Raw genomic sequence first — 20,705 nt, 5'->3', positions numbered from 1 at the left:
TTCAATTATCAATTTACTTAGAAACGATTTTACAGTATTCTGAGTATTAATATATATTAGCTTTAAAATGTCACAAACAAACAAACAAAATAGCAAGGGAGCTTTTGCTAAAAAATATGTGTATTTTAATTTCTTTCTGTCAGAATATGCGAGGAGAGAAATTATCCTTCAAAAAGATTGCGATACATCTGTTCGCCCAATAAATAATTAATCATTATATCCCTTGTTGTACGTGCGGCTTTGTTATTGTTTCTCTTTAATATATTATATAGTACAATATTTCTAATTTCATTCTTAGGGGGGGGGGGCATTTCATGTACCTCTAAAACTGTTATGGTTATATCCGGAAACGAAACAAATTTTCAGAGGCGAGTACCATGTAAACTTCTTCATAAAACCCGCTCAAAGCTGGTTTGTTTGTAACCAGCTAGCTGAACAGGAAGCGGAAATGACGTTTTCTTCACTAGCGTATACTACCCTGACAAAGGAGTGTTGAAGGAAGATGCGAATAAGAAAAAGCACGTACAGGAATTCAGGAAATGGTTGTACGTATTTATTCAACCTGTCTGTTTTGGTAAAACCATTAGCTATATCGGCTTCTTTCATCAGTGGGGAGCTTTAGTAATTCCGAAAAATTCTCAGGGTTAAAGCTAACCATCTCAACTGTCATTTACTGGCACGTGACTGCTTGTCGAAAGGTAGCGGAAGTTTTGAGATATGAATTCCCTTAAGACTTTCTCAAAACGTCTTTCGCTCCTAGAGAAACACTTGTAGCTCATTAAGAAGAGATAGTTACTACAAAATTATAATGTTCATATGTGCAAAAAAGAATAAAAGACATACGTCTAGAATGAACCACAATGAATAAATTCGTTATTAATAACTGATCTGCTACTTTTCGAAAGGTATCTGCAGAAAATATTTGTCACTGCCGAAAAAACAACAACATATAAACTGCATTGAATTTATAACTTTGCTTTTCTTGTTTTCAATCTGAATAATTCAGTGTGCTATTCAATAAACTACCTATCAATATGTTTCGATTTTATAGTTGTTTGTGTGATTGTGTTTTCCATCCGAATAATTCAGTGTACCAGACTAGTTTTCAGGAAGAAAAAGGTACATATATTAAATATACTGTAGTATTTTTTTTCGTACTGTATATTGTTATGATTACTCAATATACATTATTTAAAAGTAGATGTCGTGGTATTGCTTATTAAAATTTTACAATCAAATAATACTAGAAATTCTATTCTAAAAATACACCAATCACACTTATTTTCTGTAAGTTGGCCACTTTTCAATGGAACGGATGGTGGCCAACATAGACAGGTTTCACTGTAGTTCCTATGTGAAGTCTTGACCTGATTATGGTAGGTCCCATAGTATTGGAGCTACGGACCTTTAAAGTTCATTTTTTCAAGTTTTCGGCAGCCTATAACTCCGAAAGGAAGCATTTGTGCACCCAGGTTGATCTATACTTTTTATCTTATCTTGGTGTCAGGAATCATCTCCTAAACGTTGTCGGTGTTGTTTTGAAACACCCTGTATATGCTTCAGCAGCACGTACGCTAAGCATTTGGCTATGAATGAATGTACGTATTTAAATGACTTGATAATTGAATCGAACAGTGTACAAGTATTATTATTTTATGCTAAATTTCGGAAGAGATTGGAGAGAACACAGTAAGCTCTGATATTCTAAGTTTCTGTAGTGGGCAAAGTTGATAACGTACATACTTGCTCTTACCTATGTTTCTAAGGACTTTATATTGACCAAATATTCGATTATATATTTTAAAATTGAAGATGTTAATTAAAATTTTGACGAGTAAGCAGTACAGAATGATTTTTACAGTATATTATAGAACAATACTAACAGATGTAAAAGATCGAAGTTAAGATTTGGAAACGAAATGAAATTTCTCGTTTAACGTCCCACGTTTAGGCACAGAGGATAAGGGAGATCACGATAATTCTAATGAAATGGTGGAATGAAGTACGTGTGGCTACGGGTAATGTGAATTTGACCTTTTACTTATAAAAATGGGGCTAAAGTCACGGGAACACATTACAGAAACATTCTGAAAAGTTACGGAATGCTATCAAAGAAAGAGGCATCTCGAAAGATGTGTTGCTGCTTGCGGAAGATGCATCGACAGCGAGCAGTGGAAACGTTCACTTTTGTGTGACAATTCCACCTACCACATTCAGCAGATCTGTCTCCGTCCAATTATTTCCTCTTTCCAAATATGACAGCAAGGGCGCCGATTTCTCTGTAAATTTGGGGAGGGGGCATTCAGATGCAGAAGGTATATATATGAGGATTTTAAGACAAATTGCATTCAAATCAGCTTTGGCGGGGCCTGGGCCCACCTGCCCCCCAGGATCGGCGCTCTTGTATGACAGACATCGTGTTCTCATGTTGCACAGCAATTTAAGCCCATATTTTGCAATATGAAACCGTTCTTCACACACATCCCTCCGTATTCTTCTGATGTCTTTCCATCCTACAATAGATTCAATCACTTCATGTAAGGCAAAATTTTTCATGGGGTTTCGGCGGAGTAACGTGCGGTGGAGGTCTGGTTCGGATCGCAGACTCAAGATTTCTTTCACCCGGATTTCAATTGTTGGCTGAGCGATGGTAAAAGTGTGTGGTTGCAAACCAGGGTTGGCAAAAACCATGGTTTTTATTGAAAAAACCAAAAATAAAGTTTTTTTTTTTTTGTTTAAACCAGGTTTGTTTGGTTTAAATAATTTGCTCTATATATTCATATCATATATGGACAGAAATAAGTTTGTTTCGCCTTGATGTTATTATGCAACAACCGGGTTATGCTGGAAGGGGTCATATAAGCTTAAAGCTGAATAAAAACCGCTTCTCGAGTTACATCCGAGAGAAATTGTCCTCCATTTGAACTCGGAACCAGGACTAATTGGCCACAAATGCGATACGTCTGCCGACTCACTCACAAAGGAATCCTGATAAAAATACGTTGTACTGATCTTTACATGCTTCTTAATATGACTGTCAAGAGTAATTTCAGGACAAAAAGATAAACAGTTGCACAAGTGAAACTATTATACAGAATTACATATGAACAATTTCAAAGTACTACGGAGTACAGAAGGACTAATTTAGTCCAAGTTAGTTCACTACAACCTTTATTAGTCCAAATTAAAGAAATACAACGATTTAATTTGCATATCAGTAAGAAAAGTGAATAAAGATACGAATTATTTGAGTCCACTTTGGCTCAGACTTATCTATACATAAATAGATACCAAAACTACTTATCATTTCACTAAATGCCTCTCGTGGGGTCTGTATGACCCCCCCCACACACACACAAAGTACGGCATTTCGATGTAATTTATCAATAGTAAACATTGAAACGAAACAATATTTAGAATTGTTCTTTGATTGCAATTACATAACAATAATAACAACTACAAAAAAATCACGAAACAAACATTTATAAACTTAAAAAAAAAGTTGCTTTTGTAGTATAATCTTTTTGAGTAATGAATGGGAAATTTAGGTCTCAATATAATACGAATAATATACGGGAGTGAAACGTGATAACCCACAAATGTGTGTTCATCAAGATTTTACAAACACTTACACTTTTACGAACATTTTTCGTTTTTTAGTTTAAACCAGTTGTTTTTTTTTTTTTTTTTTTTTTTTTTTAAACAGCTGGTTTAAACCTTGGTTTAAACCAGCCAACCCTGTTGCAAATGGCGACTATTTTGATTAACCAAGGTATTCTAGTCTTCATCTTATTTGCCTTTTGAAATGGCACACCTGGACTTACATTTCATTTGTACCAACATAATACTTAAGAGCACAAAGGTAACATTTTATTCTCAATTACAAACCATTATAATTTCATAAAGGTTAATATATTTATCTCGTTTGCTACTAAAAATTAGGACCAAAGATTGATAGGAAACTCTGATTATTCAGGAAGAGGATTAACAGGATTAACAATCCCTGTTCCTTCGTTAGCATTTCTTTCTTCGGCTTGTGAGCATGTCCATATAGTACATAGATAACGAGCAGGAAATTTTGAATAGTAAGAAACTGAATGGAATCTCGCGTTCCCATTCTTGATTACATGTTTTCAAAATGTACTTTATGCATCCTATTGTTTGGACATTAAAAGCTTTAGAAATGTATGACGAAGCTACTGACTATAGCATTTTTCACAGCCATGTGATACTTATGGTTATGACTTAGAGACATAAATGTTTGTAATTCGTATTAAAGCGTCATTCGTTTCTTTTTATGTCATCAGAAAAGTACGTTATTAGTCATATGAATGAACTAGATTCTACATTATGAAAACATACCATAGCAGGTGAAGGTAAAGTCTTACGCAAAGAAATACCAATGTCTATCTTTATTTTATAAATATTGTACTGTAGGAAAGTTGTATGATAACGAAGAGGTGCAGCTTATGAACTCTTAATCACTGTATTCGTAAGTTAGGAAATTGAAATTATTTTAGAATGCTCACAATTATGCGAATTTGAGTAGAATTTTAGGATTTGTTTTTTTCAATAAGAAAGGGAAGAATTAAGTGCTTTCAACATTGTTAGAAATGTTTATTCAAATGTGAGCATATTCTCAATTAGACTTCAAGCTGATTAGGGACAAGTTCAGCACGTTTTCTTTTTGAAAAAGAGCCAGAGGTTAACACTTTTTCTTCAAATTAAAAAAAAAAAACTTTTATATTTGGATAATTCAAAGTTTACATTAGCTCATGTTCATGTTTGATTCAAATTTGTTTGAAACTACATTGTTTTTTATCTTTTTAAATAAATAGTTTCAACAAAATAAAATAATCGAAATCTTCAATTTAACGTAAATGATAATGTTTTGTAGGCTAAAAGAAACGAGTAATGACTCCAAATGAATGATTATGAAAAAGAAAAATTCGTGAAAATGTAAGAAAATGGTAATATTTGAAGAAAAATAAATGGGTTAGGTATTGCCAACTACATCGTCAGGTTAGGGCACGATGACTCAGTGGTAGAGCGCTTACCTTTGGTACGTGGGGTTTTAGGTTCGATTCATGGCCAAGTAATTTTGTGGTGGACAACATCGTGTCCGTGGGTTTTCTTGGAATACTCTCGTTTCCTTCTACATTCTTATTCCACCAACTCTTCCATTATCATTCACTCCTAGCCTTAATTATCCACATCCCTTAGTCTAACGTACAAACTCGTGGAACGCTAACGTAAAAGATTTCATTTCATTTCATTTTACAACGTCAGATACGCAAGAGTTGAAACTGCAACCGTAGCAAGTTACAATATCTCCTGAAGATAATGACAAGCGTCTGAATAGTCAGAATAAGACTGCATATTATGTTATTCAGCTCTTCGTTTAACACGTTCATGATCTCGTGTTCGATTCCAGGGTGAGGTGAAATAAGTGTATTTACGTTGGTTCATATTCCACATTGAATTGTGGCTCCACATCTCACACAACCTTGACTTCTGGTTCATCAAGAAGCAACAACAAAACTGTATATTAAATACGATATTTCATCCATGATTACGGTCTTGCCTCAGACTCGAAGAATTACCTTGGACAAGTCATGGCTATGAACCCTCAGGTAACTCTCAATGTCGTTGCCCGATTTCAGCAAGACTCGACTCGACCGGATGAATAGTAAGTGTTGCTCCAATCTTTTTGACCGCCAACAACATGTTTGTAATCTTTGAAAGCACGTGCGATCGTGCTAATTAGTACTCCTATTTGTCATGCTTTGTTTATATCCCAAAGCTGCGGAAAAGAAAACTAGCTCAAGAATTTAGAACTCGTACACACAATAAGTCTAACATCATTGTGTTGTAGTCTCAACCTGTTTTCACTTGATATCATTTCTTTAACATGTGGCGTATCTTATTTGCGGTATCAACATATTGTACAAAAGAAAATACATGTAAGATGAAATCAGCATACCTACAAGTATGCAAATGCAAAAACGCAAATACAACTTGTTTTGTGATTGTTTTTTATTGCACTGGTGAATTATGATCGGACTTGTCAGTACATATAGATTACTTTCTTCCCTATGATACTATTTCTCTAAGTTATTCCATACAGTTGTCATTTTAACTCCTTTCAATTTTGCAGTGTATTGTGTACAGTGTTCGAAAAAACGTCGCCACCCAGCAATAGCATGTAGGAAATCCCGGTACATTGGTTATAGATAAAGATCTCAATTTGCATAAGAAAAACAATACTTGTTTGATTTAATTCAAACTGTTGGTTAGAGTACAAAGTTTTCAAAGATAGGTGGATAGCTACGATTTTTTGAACAAGACTACATGGAATAAAACCTAGTGAAAAATAATTTTAAGCATTTTCTATGTTGAGTTATCACGCGTCTAGTACAGTATTAGGACAGTGTTGGAAGTTCTAGAGAAAGCTGGGATTGGAGTGGACAAATCATAAGAAACTTATATATGAACCAACAAGTAAGTATTAGAATACGCGAGAAAATGACAGAGGGGAGTACAATTGGAAGGGAAGTTTGATAGGGTTGCTATTTCTCGCCAACATTATTTAATATCTATCTAGAAGAGATAGTGAAAAATAACGTACACAAGGAAGACGGCATTTCGGTACGAGATAGAATTATTAGGTGTACACGGGTTGTAGATGATATGGCGCTTGTTGCGGAATCGGAAAAGATAATCAATAAGATGTTAGAAAACTTGAGGAAGAGCTGCGAAGAACATGTGATGAAAATAAATGTTAGAGAGACTAAAGCCATGGTGATTGGAACGAAGCGGTCGGTGTCAAATGTAGTAGTAGTAGGGGATAAAATAGAACAGGTGACTAGTTTTCGATACCTGCGATAGTATTATTAGTGATGATATGAAGTGTAAACGTCGAATAAAAGCAAGGATAGGAATGGCTACATAAGATTTAGCAAAAAGAAAAATCTGTTTTGTGGGATCTTGAATAAAGAGTTGAGAAAAAGACTAACAAAAATCTTCGTGTGGTTTATTGTATTATATAGGTCAGAAACAAGGACATTGCGCACAAAAGACAAAAAGTGACTGAAAGTTTTCGAAATATGAGTGTGGAGAAGAATGCAGAGAATTCGTTCAGTTGTGCGAAAAACGAATGAGAGGGTGTTAGAAACGGTGGGAGAGAAAAGAACTGTTTTATATATTATTGATAAGAGGGAGAGAAACTGGTTGAGACATTGGCTAAGAAGGAACTGTATCATGAAGGACGTGCTAGAGGGTATGGTGGCAGGAAAGACAGGAACCGGACCAAGGAGGTTGCAATTGATGGACGATATCAAAATAGAAAAATCGTGGGTGAAGACGAAAAGGTTAGCGGAAGATCGTGGAGCACAGAAACTTCTCAGTTGCCGCAAGTGACCTCCCAATAATGGTAGAATGCCTATGATGATGATGATAGATATGAATAGAGGGCTTTTCAAAGACAAGTTAATAGTTCTGTGAATATGACTGTGCGTAAAGGGGAGTAACTTTTTTGTCACCATATAATAATAAAAACAAAAAATCAACGTATATTTATAGCAAAGATACAAAACATTTGAATTGAATAGTAAAATATTTCCTCTTCAAGTTACAACGAGAGACTTAAATTAAAACCAGACTGAAAGGAAAAGTAATAAAAATTAAATTGTTTTGTTTGTTGATACAACAATATTACAACCGGCATTTTACAATTTTCCATTTGCATTTAATGAATTTCATGAGTCGTATTGCCTTGCATAACTGAGATATGAACAAGCAACATAAACATCAATGTACTTCTGAACTACATGCAAACATATCGCTTCACGCCTTTATATTGTACTTGAAATGTCGTTGTCAACAACTCGTTAAGTTTATTGCACTTAATCAAGGAGAGGTGAGATCTTTTAATAATTAGCATTTGTATTATACTGGCTCTTGCAACAGCTACATACATTGCTTGTTTTAGTATTAATCTTCAAAAGCTACAGATAACTTTAAAATCAGTAATTATCCCAGTGTTCAAACTTTGAAGAAATTGGCAGTTTAATCCAAGTTGACAGTAAGTCCTTCTGAAACGACTTGAAGGAAGAATGATGCGTATGTACATAATACACACATAATCTGTATAATTTTAACTCCTATTGAACTTGAGGCAAATTTAAACATGCTCGTTTCAAATTATCCCTTTTCTATCTACATACTGTAGTCAATAGGTTTAACACACACATATATATAAAATGTGTATTGTTTGATTTATATACAAAACACTCTAGCTTTTATACGTTGTTTCCCTCTAGCTTTGCTCGGATAAGATACGGTCAAAAAGTTATTTTAAGCACCAACCTTCACTCTAGTTCTATTTCAGCTTGAGACACGGTGGCTCAGTGCTAGAGTGCTTACCTCTGGCGTGTAGGGTCCCTGGTTCGATCCTTGGCGAAGTAAGTTTGTGGTGGAGAACATCGTGACTGTGAGTTTTCTCGGAGTACTCACATTTCCATTCACATTTCATTCCATCAATTCTTCCATCATCATTCCCTTGTCTTAATCATCCGTCTCCCTTAGCCTAATGGACATAATCGTCGGACGTTAAACTGCAAATATTTCATATCATTATTATTATTTCGGCTTCAAATGATTTCTATAGGGGAACAATTCTATTGACATTGATAATGTCAATATCTGAGAAAGAGCTCCTCCGTGGCTAAGTGGTTAGCGTACGCGCCTTTGGCGTGGGAGGCCCGGGTTCGATTCCCGGCGGGAGCTCATGTGGTTCGGATTCCATGTTAATCAGTAGGTCCACGTCTTATATAGCCTCGCTGCTGAAGGGGACGTTAAACCCAAAATCAACTCAACTCAACTCAATATCTGAGAAATATTACTTAATGGCTCGCCCATTCTTCCCAAGCGGAGAATATGTTTATGAAGAATATTTGAAGCCCATCCTCCTTAGTCTACACGTTTCAATGAAATTGTAATAATAAAAATTCGTAATGTCACCCTTTCCCACCTCATTCCTCAAACATTCTCACCGCCCATATCGATGTAGGGTGAACGTCATTGGAAGTGTCACTATTCATCTCAACGACCCCGGAAAAGATGGATTTTCGACATCAATATAGGTAGTTTTTGATTATTTCTAAATGTTATTCCTTTCCCACCTACATACTGATGCGAGATGAATTTGAACTTAAATGCATTGGGGGTGTCATTATTTATATCAGCTACTTAGAAAACTATGGATTGCATACCAATATCGGTCATTATCATTATTTACATCTCATCCCACTCCTCAACCAATATCGATGGGGATGAATTTGGACTTAAACGGCATCGGAGTGTCACTATATATCTTAGCGACCCAGAAAACTATGGGTTGCACAACAATATCGGTCGTTTTCGATTATTTTCAAATCACCCCTTCCCATACCAATAATGTAATACAAGCTTTACAAAGATTCACTCATATACCAAAAATAGTCAAATTCGGCGCAGTAGTCTAGCAGGAGTTGGCCGTCAAACATGTTACAATCATTTTTATTTACATAGATAGCGCCCCCTTAAAATGGAAATTTTCAAACACCTTAATTTTAATGAGTTTATACACACATGAGAAATTGTATTTTTGGTATACATTTTGGCCTCCTACCGTCTTAGAATAAGCCCTTCGGAAAAACTGATATGATAAATATCTAAGTCACGCTATGTTCCACTCATATGCCAAAAATCACCAAAATCAGTTCAGCTATCTACGAAGAGTTAGTCGTCAAACACTTTACATTTCATTTTTATAAACTAGGTGTAACAAAAGTCGGGGCCCATAGGGTATCTTTGTTGTAAGACATGAAAAAAAAAATTAAAAGAGAGGAAAGTTGTTGGAAATATGTTATTTTCAATCTAAAGTGATGGAGCGTTTTCGATTACACCAGTCATTTGTACATCATACAATTTAAAGTAAGATTCGAACTGCATGAGTTCTCAATGTGAATCAACCCAGTTCTATCGTGATTAAGGCGCATATGCTAACCAAATAGCCACGAGGGAGTTTATTATTAATTCATATTTCTATATAAAAATAGAATTTCATGTAGTAAATTTTGAGTCTATCTCCAATAAGAGTTAAATATAACTCTTCCTCGATTCTAAAATTATTGATGATGAATGTAATATTTAAGATATAATTCCTCAACAAATGTCTCAATTCCAACCTACTCCTAACTAATTTATCTATTGTTATTAGGGTATATAACATCACCTCTATTGCAATTAAACTAGAACTGTAAGTTTAATACTGACAGTAGCGACACCATGTGGCACAACTCTGGTAAAGTTGTAAAGCTTTTGCTTTCACCAGAGTCCACGGTGACACTCACTCCTTCTCACTCGTTCGCCGAATAGCGCAGACGTTCGCAAGGGAGAGCAAGATGAGATTGTGATCCCTTCATGGAATTATAAGTGAATTAGTAAATTGAATTAAGTTTACAGTACGAGAAATGTTTTCTAAATTTAATTGTCCAACATTTTCTTCATTTCTTTTTATTTGCAAGTTCTGTTGTAAAAATATTTGTTATATTATTCTAGGCTTTCAACAAAATTCAAAACCTTTTGAATTTTTGCTGAAACTATTCCGTGAATACGAGGATGGTGCCATAGAAATCAGGCCTTGGGTTACTCCTTTCACGTTCTATCCTACCCCTATACTGAATTGAACCTTATTTGCCACAACCTAAATCATTTTTTTCTTTTCGCGAAAAATTCTGCTGACACCCATGCCGAGTAAAGAAAGAAAAGAGAACTAAAATCTTCCTCTCACATGCGTTTGCTATATTGATTTCGTATAACTGAAACATATTCTTTTATATTTTGACATTCGCGAAAGCTTTCCATTTACATAACTTAGTTTCTTGCAATTTTCGCTGCAAATTATTGGATTTTATATTACCAAATAAGTTGGTTTGTAGAACCGTAGAAAAATTTAGACTTGATTGTGTCTGTAGATATATTTCAATAAGGGAATAACACTGTTTATTTACCTCTTTTCTGAAGAATTTTCCTCTATTATGGTGTTCATAACATGGATTTTGAGGAGAAGAAAGAATTCATTGACGCTTTTAAATTTTGCTTTTCAGTAAAATAAAATTTCATTCTTGTACGAAGAGTACATCTCAATTTTCAAGGCAGAGAGAGAGAGAGGCTAGCGAAGGATATATCTGATCCTATTGTTTTTTTCTTGATGTTGTTAATGGCAAAAGAAAGGATATTTTAACAGTTCAGCTAACAAATTTTAGAAATTCAATTGTTTGTATTTAGGGTCAAACTACAGTGGATTTTTCTCTTTCCTGTTGTATCCAAATTGTCGTATATGAATTAAAGGAACTGTATACACAAAATAATATTTGAATCAAAAGATTATATGATTTCTTTATAGAAAATATCGTCATTGATCGTACAATTATAAGAAGTAAATTTAAAGTTCCTACGCAAACGTTCCAGGATTTCATTACTACCAAAAGTTACTTACGTATATTTACAATTACCAAAATTAAATCAACAGCAATCTTGTTCATTAGTAGAAAATCAGAAGTTACTGCATCAAGTTGAATTAGAACTTACTTTTCCTTAGTTTCATATAACTTGCGATAAACAGAAAGGCCTGAAAATTCATGATTTTCTGCTTTAATCTTGCTGATCACAATGTTCAAATGTAATCTCAAAATAGTGTATTGTTGGTGTACTTTCTCTACTAGCATAAAACCACAACCAATCTAATACCTAGGAACTTTACTTTTTCAGTGGTTATCCACTTGTCAAACTCAACCTTGGACAGAGATTTCCGCATTTACATGTAAATATTTCAGAAAATTAACTACCTGTGGTTTTTCTATGTGTATTACTTGATCCTAAATTTTGCTCACTCTTGGCTAAATCATTAGCGTTTTCTCCTTTAATGTGAGAGGTTTTAGTTTGATTCCCGGTACAAGTCATTGTGGTTTCAATATCTTCTAGCCTATGAAGCTACGTTCTTAAATAGCTTCCATATATATATATATATCTCAAGGTTAATTGAAACAAACAGACTCAATGCACCTAATTTGGTTTTAGTATATATTCATATCTAAAATATATTCAATATATTCACGCTTACAATATATCAATGTAATCTGGTTATAATGTATGGCATATGAATATCTAATGGTTAAAAAATTAAATATTGTTCAACATTTTCATCTTTCATTCGATCTGAATCAAATTTGACATGGTTGTAACCTTGGTCTACTATACAAGCTTGTGAGATACCTTTGGTTCCTAAGTTATGCGTAAAATCAAAATCAAATGAAGGGCATGTTTCTTATTTGATTTTCTTTTGTCATCCTGAAACATATTTTTCACTTTATTGATTCGTTTCACATTTTTCAATAGTTTTCAGTCTAGCATAGCTATGGTTACCTAAATCGATGCTACAACAGTAACAGGTATAGCCCTCTCCTTGCTGAATGGACCGTCCTTTTGTTTTGAATGGGAAACCCAGGTTCGATTCTCGGTGGAAGTTTAAAGAGGACGAATTTCGTCGTAAACTATTGGTCAACGTCTTATGTAGCCTCAGAGTTGAAAATAATGAGAAAATTACTAACAACTACATGGCTAATAAAAGTATCATATTAAAAAATATGTTCTCCGTAATATTATGCATGTTCTTTAATTACGAGTACATAACACGTAAATTATTTTTTATTTCTTTAATTTCGCATTTGAATTTTACCAATCGTTCTTTATGCAATTGTCACAGAAATGAAATATATATCTTTCTTTCCCGAACAGCTTAAGTCAGATTTATCCACTATTCTTACAGTAACCCAACTTATTACACAATTGCTACAGTATATGTATATTCAGATTACTCATAACTGTGGGAAATAAATGGACTTCTGTGTAAAAGAGGAAGATGTGCTGTTGTTAGAGACCACTGCCATGAATTCAATGACCCCTCAAGATATTGATTAGACGAAGTCATTTCTGTTTCTCCTCCATCGTTCGAGGTTATTCGAACTTGGCTGCTTACTAGTATTCTTGTAGAATATGTGGAAGAACACGGTATTATTGGAAGGAATTGCTTCGAAACTTTTTTAACGAAACCTACATTTGATCTGTATGTAACTTACTATGTATGAAATAGTATAGGAAATTACTATGATTTTCATGACATAATATTTACATGGCCGTAAGAATAACGGTACATTACGCAGAAGACAAATTTTTAATACTGATTTTTTTTTCTTAGATAGACTCTACACTTCGAAGTTTAGTATAAAAAGTAATACACAATAACAAGAATTTTAGAAATGATCTAAAAAATGGATTAAAAGATTGCGATCTTGGCCAACAATTTTAGGAATGATCAAAAAAATGAATCAGAACATTGCGATCTTGGCCAATCATTACTTTCTGAACGGCCCCTAAATCGAGTTTTCGTTTTTTTTTTTTTTTTTTTTTTTTAACGGAATAAGCACATCTTACTGAGATAAGTGGTAGTTTGGGTTTGGCTACATTATATGTAGCTCTCCAGATATAAGGTCCGCAAGAAAATTTTTGATTGAGATCCAAAATCAATCTTTTGATCCAAAAACTATCAATCATTGTTTAGTATTAACTATACTTCTTGTATTATACTTGTGCGTCTTCTCGGGGCCGAATGGCTAACGCGCATGGTCATGAGTTCGATTTCCGGTGGGGGTGTTTGGTTTGGATACAAACTCGAGTAGTTTAATGATGATGAAACGATTTTTAATTTAGCGTCCCTTTCAGCAGCGAGGTTATATGAGACGTTGATTTACAGCCTAACGTTGAACTCGAACCACATGAGCTTCCACCGGGAATCGAACCCGGGTCACTTACGCCAAAAGTGCGTACGCTAAGCTCTTAGCACAAGGGAGCTCTTCCAGTAGTTCGGATCATATTTTAAACAATAGATTCCATATCATATAACCTGGGTTATAGTGGACAGTATATTGTCCGTGGGTTTCCTAGGGTACTCCCATTTTCTCTCAAATTCTCATTCCACTAATGCTTCCAGCATTATTCACTTCCCTTAATCATCCGTGACCCTTAGCCTAACGAACATAATTGTGGGACATTAAACTGAAAGATTTCATTTTCTCACATAACCTCGGTACTTTAAATCAATCGAATTCAATCATGTTACGTCTAAATGTAACTTACAACTAAGATATTGTAGGACGTTTGTTAATAATTCATTGCAATTTATTGAAAATCATGCGTTTATTCATTTCTAAAGGGTATTAGCTGAAAGTTGAGATCTCTGAAAGATTCGTTAAGTGTGGCATACAATATTGCTGGCAATTTAAAAGTAGTACATTGTACGGTGTATACTCATGAGTAAAACTACTTTCCATTTCAGCCTTGTGGTGAGAACTGTAGTTGTTATTTTACGTCCTTGTAAAACAGCTTGGTTATGAAGGAAAGATTCTAGTACTACGATGGTATCCTTTTTCTAATTGAAGTTTTATACTTCTAGTATTGAATGTTAATGCACCTAAACAAGCGTTCAGGTCCGAGAAGAACACTATTGGCGTCTGTTTCACGTTAATGTGTATTGCAGCCATAACTTACTATGTATTGTCGATATGAAATTGAAATCGTGCATTCACCTTTCTTTCAATAAGAGAAAAAAAACTGTTATGGAACAATTCAGAAGCATAGATCACTATTTATCTCTAAAATTGCGATACTATTTTCGATTAATAGTATTTGATAGAATAATAGAAAAAAGGAAGAAGTTCCAACAATATATGTATTTTCAAATGCATAGTAATAATATCAGGTATTCACAATCTGTGGTAATATATAAGAGCAACGTATGTGCGTGACACACGCACAAATATTGATCATAACCTCCCCCTTTCCCATTCAATGTATCAACAGGAATTTGCTGTCCATACTAAAGAATAAATGTTTCAGTTCCAGTGGAGGAATTGCTTGTATATTTAATTGCTTTCTTACATGCCATGAGCACTCTCACAGACCAATGGACATTGAATCTTTACCGGAAATCGACTCACTATAACGAACTGGTTCGCACACTCGATTAGAACTTAGTAGTTAATTGCGGGATTGATTGTGCCAATACGAAGGAAAACGCGGCTCTAAAATCTAGAAATGATAATGATAACGTAAAAGATTTGAGACGTGCTGACCTTACTTTCTTACATCACCAAAATACAAATTATTCATCTCTATCTTGATCTTAAAAGTCAGTCTTAGTTGATTTGCAGTTTTTTCTTTAGACAATGGAGACGTATGGTACAGTATCGAAGTATAGGCTTATAGCCGTCGAGTACTTAGAAAGTACCATAATAGAGACGATATTCTTTTTGACTTCCAGTACAGATTCATATAATGAATGGAAAATTGGTAGTAACAATAAATAAGAAAATGAAAATTTTGTTTCACGATTTTTTTGTAAATATCGCCCATGTGAACTTCAGTTGAGTCCGAATTTTCCATTTTTTAGTAAAAACAAAAATAGAAACTTCCTTTTCAGAATATCTTAACTTTCTTGTATTTTTCAGTTTTGTCAACACACTTTACGGTTGGTGTCAAGAACTTTTATCAAACGACTATTATACAGTGCATGCCACTATTGTATTTCTAACCACAAAAATGGAAAAAAAATAGTATTATGTACTTACTGATAAACTGTAGTCCAAACATAATACCAAATCCAACCATAATAGCAAGGAGCTGGAAGAATCCAGATTGGGTTTTCGCTCTTTCTCTTTGCAGAACTTCGAAGAAAACAACATAAATAAGAGTTCCAGCAGCCATCCCCTGCAGCACTACAGTGACAAGCATTGAAGATGCTCCTTCGGCATCAGAATTATTGGTAACAGCAATGCCAATTCCAATCCCAAGAGGTGATACAGCAGCAAATGTGGCCACATAAATCATAAGTAAACACATTCTTGTTCTTGAAGTCACTAATTCGATCCCCACACAAAACGCAATAACAAATTTATGGGTGGCAATGGCCGCAAACAAGTACCACACATTAGCAACCTGGGTTTCCAGACCTACAGCAAGTCCTTCGAAGACAGCGTGGAATGAGAGGGCAAGCACCGCAAGAAGACCTCGCAAAGAAGCTGCTAAAGAGTCACTCTTCATGCTCCCGTATGGAACAGCATGAGAATGTCCATTATGTAAAGGCCCATTGTAACTACTGCTTGCACTATCTCTTCCACTGTCACTGTTATTGGTAAGGTGGCCATTCATAAAAAATGGCCCAGGAGATAATCCATGTTCAATATCCAAGGGAGATGCTTTGCCTCCAAGGGTTGATGTTGAGTTAAACAAACCTTGAGTGGAGACACTACTTATTTCCCCACGGGAACTAAGACTTACTCTGGGAATTAAAGTGCCGGAGGGTGGTTTTGTGCATTTCCTAATACTCATTGTTCTATGAAGCACAGCTTCTTCTTCCTCTTCGTGGCTTGAGTCTAAGAAAAGATGCACAATTTCCTCTACGAGATACACAAAGAAAAATCCACAACAGAAAATTAATTCACTGAGATGTATACTAGAATCAGCAATGTCACCTTTTCGCACCAATGCGGACATAGCTTCCCGCACTTCTGGTTGCAAATGCAAAAAAGTAGTATACAAGAGAACACCACCTCCAAAACACAATAAGAGCGACAACACAAGACGAGTATTTTTGCTTTCAATACCACTACGATTCCACTTCAACCACGTGGCTAATTTGACAGGTAAAATACCCAAAACAAAAGACACTAAACCAAGCACAAACATTGACACTACTTTAGCCGCAATTAAGTCTGCGGTGTTGTCCTGCATTTGGTGATCTTCCGAATGTTCCTGAGTCATTTTTTATTTCTGTTTTTGAAATTTCAGAATTATATTCACAAAAATTAAAGAGAAAACAAATTATCAAAAACAGTCCTATATACGATATGGAATCATTGAGACATTCTTGGATTGGATTCTCTTAGTTCTAAGAGTTGAGACTAGAAAAAAAAAAGCTTCGTAATACGAATAGTTAAAAAAATAAAAGAGAAGAGGGGGAACACGCGCTACGGCAGGGCGAAAAGCAGTTCCCGCCTCTATATGTACTATTCGGAGTACGTAACGCAACTGAGCCTTCGAACGAAGCCGCCATCCACTTCGTCTTGGAGGATTCTGACATATTGAATTGGAAAGTGTGACGTCACGGTCATGCGCTGTTGCCGTACCTGGTTGGCTAGCTCAGGTAACAGCAGAAACATACACACTTCTAATCATCTTAACTAATATTTCCATCCTATATGATTCATCTTCTCCGACGACATTACGGTGTTCCCCAGTGACAACTACAAAGAATGTTTGAACTAAGAAGTAAATCAAAACAATCGGCAATACAAGAGGAGGGGAAGTACGCTGTAATAACTTCTACGAATTAGCAACCTACTTATATCCTCCTAAGTTACAAAGGAGTCATTGAAAGGTTCATGATCACGCATTTACGACATCCTTAGTTCGAAACTCTCCGTAACTATTTTTTCCCATGTGACAACTTTAAGGAATCTATTTTTGTATTTAAAAAAAAAAAACTATTAATGGTGCTTGACAGCACTAAAGTTTACTATCTTTTTTTATCATTTTATATGCAGACATAAAAGTCAATAGAAATGAAATAAAAAATAAACAAGAAAGAAAATACCTTTATCTTTACGTTGCACGGTTAAGCAAGTGGTTCTCAATCTTTTCTTGACTGACGACACACATTACTGAATGCCCACGGCGTAGTGACACCCTTGTTTAATTTATTATTAATAATAAAAATTATAATAGTGTGAATCTATAAATTTCTATGAAGTAGTGACTCTATGAAGTACTGAGCATTGTTGCTACAGCTGGAGAAGTTGACTGGTACTACCTGTCTAAAACTCTATTTTAACTGATTATTAAAAGATTCATATATATATTTTTTTTAATTTTAAAATAATGCGATCCATCCTATGGACTACGCGACGCACTATTTGGAAATTGCTGGACTATGTCCTGTAGGCTAAAGGATAAGGATCGTTAACAAAAGCAAAATCTTAGTTGTACGGTCTACGATTATGTCTTGTTGTCTAAAGAAGATGGTGGTGAAATCTCGTGAAAATCCACGAACATGATGTCCGCCACAAACACACATGCCCTGTGATTGAACCAATGATCCTTTCACGGTTGCATCAGAAGTGAGCGCTCTACCACTGAGCCATCATGTCACTCCGTTAAGGTGTATTCGCTTTTGGAATGATGCATCTGCTCCAGTCGTATACAATATAAAGAGGCTACATTTAACTTTAAATACATACAGTATAAAATACACAAAAAGAAACAAAGAATATCGAAAAGGCAATCTCGCTGGTTGAGTGGAAGTATTCGGTTGTTACTTTAATTTCTACCTGATATTTTCTTTTCCTGATACAAGTTATTCTGGATTACTAGTTTCCTGCAGGATTGATTCGCTTAAATCAGTTTGGTCTAAACTAAGTTTTAAACCGTCATTTCAAACATTACTTTTTTAACGCATTATTAATGAAACATCGTTGCATGAATTTCGTTCCAAATCAAATTATCCCATATACAGGAATTCCTTCACAAGAAGTACAGGTCATCCGTATCTAAATTTTCCCTTCGTGGAGTAGCTGTCAGTGTGTAACCGCTAGTTGTTTCCTGCCTAAATTTGATGGAAAACTGTCAGTCATTTACACTTTCTTTGGAACTTGAACTTGGGTGGAATATAGTTGTTAATATTTTGTTGAATTATAATAAAATCAATTTTAAAAAATAATACTAACCGGTTTCAACAAAAGCACTAGAAAATATATATAATTTGAAGTCTGTGCCAAGCCAAACGAATTAATGGCTCAAAAACTTAACATCGAAACTAATTTTATATTACCTATTAATTTGTTTGGCTTGGCACAGATATTTTTATAGATAATATAATTAATTATTTCCTGCTTTTTACAGCTTTTATTATTTCCTATTTTTCTGCGTTTTTTCTTAAGTCTGTTAATATTGTTTTTTTTTATTTTCTGGTTTTTAGTGCGCTTCCGAAATCGGTCGTTTTTCTTTTAAATTCATTTAACATCAAGTTTTCCACTTTTTCGTTGCGCCAGTAATTTAATTTACCTAAACTAAACGTCAGGCACTAACTTCCTATAAAGTGAGTCAGGCCAAGAAACATGCGTGACCATAGAATTCTTTCAAACAAAAAAGAATAATCAAAATCGGTGCATCTATGTCGAAGTTATGCGTGATCATACATACAATTATGGTATTAAAACTTTAGCCATTCAGGAGCTTCATAGTTTAGCTTCGAAGACTATCGTTAGATTCTTATGAAGGAAAGAGTGGGTCACAAGAAAAGAATCAACTTTTAAAAACAGAAAATATAATTAAAATCGGTGGGCCTTTGTTGAACTTATGAGTGATCATACACAAATAATTAATAATTGTGAAGTCATTGAGAAGTTTCATAGTGTAGCTTCGAAGACTATGGTTAGATTCGTATGAAATTTACACGGAATCTCAAGAAAAGACTACTCTTTCATAGAAAAGAAAAAAATAATCAAAATAGGTGCACATATAACGCAGCAATAACAAAAAATGGATACCAAGCTGGAGCAAATGTCGCAACGACTAGCACAACAGATGGATGATAAGTTTGAACAAATAAACCAACAAATACATTCAAAATTAGAACAAACTGATTATAAGATGGAACAGATTTTACATCGATGTAATGACGTACAAAATTCGGTAGAGGTGGTAGAAACTTTAACTAATGAGCATACTAGTCAGATCCGGGAATTGCAGGAAGAAGTGAATGCAATCAAAGAGAAATTTAGTACTGCAAATGGTGATCGAGTTCCGGATGTCAACGTTGAACCTATACCATGTGAATCCAGATTAGTAGCGAAAGATAGTAATTCATCTGAAGGATATTCTAAAAATGACAATAGTGAAGCTAGCATAGAGAGAAACGGGAGAAGAAATCACTCATCTCACCGCCGGAAAAACATCTACGTAAATTTCAAACATCGTAAGCATACTAGTAAAGGTAATCATTTTCGGTTTAGTGAAATTAGATCCCTAACAAAATTTAGTGGAAGATGATATGATATCCCGGCTAGCACTTTCCTAGAAAAGTTCGAGGAAGAATGCGATTTGATTGGAGTAGACAAAACTAAATTTTTGAAAATTCTACTTCATATTTTATTACCAAAATGTCCCGTATGGTTCAAAGCAATCCGAAATAATTTACGTAATTATCTAGATTTTAAAAATGCCTTACTTTCTAATTTTGAAAACGATTTCATGTTGGCCAATAGAGACGCCTTAGTTCGAAATAGACATTATAACCCAAAACTGGACAAGAGTCTCACTGATTTTGTGATATCCGTATATAATTAATTGAAATTAATTAATCCATACCAACAGAAATCAAGAGTAATAGCATCAATCCGAATCTTGTTACCTTCTAAGTTGCAACAAATGTTGATTTCTGCACAATGCGTTAATTTCAATTACCTTATTATGATAGTGCAAAATTTTGAAAGTCAATCTGTTACAGGCTAATAATAATCATAATCAAGCCAATACTAATCGTAATCAAG

At 34.6% G+C, this 20,705-nt stretch overlaps 1 protein-coding gene across 1 annotated transcript in view; it reads right to left on the bottom strand.

Annotated features, from left to right (window-relative positions):
- The window catches only part of LOC145695116 (zinc transporter ZIP1-like), a 269,278-nt gene extending 252,098 nt beyond the window's left edge, over positions 1–17,180 (bottom strand). Inside the window, exon 1 of the mRNA XM_081772035.1 lies at positions 15,729–17,180. Within this exon, the coding sequence (XP_081628161.1) occupies positions 15,729–16,920 (1,192 nt within the window). The 5' untranslated portion in view covers positions 16,921–17,180. The remainder of the gene's footprint in view (positions 1–15,728) is intronic.
- Positions 17,181–20,705: the final 3,525 nt, after the last annotated feature.

Source organism: Thermobia domestica, chromosome 1 (assembly GCF_964235325.1).
Source record: "Thermobia domestica chromosome 1, izTheDome1.hap1.1, whole genome shotgun sequence".
In the NCBI taxonomy this organism is placed as follows: Eukaryota; Metazoa; Arthropoda; class Insecta; order Zygentoma; family Lepismatidae; genus Thermobia; species Thermobia domestica.
This window is presented reverse-complemented; position numbering and strand designations above follow the sequence as displayed.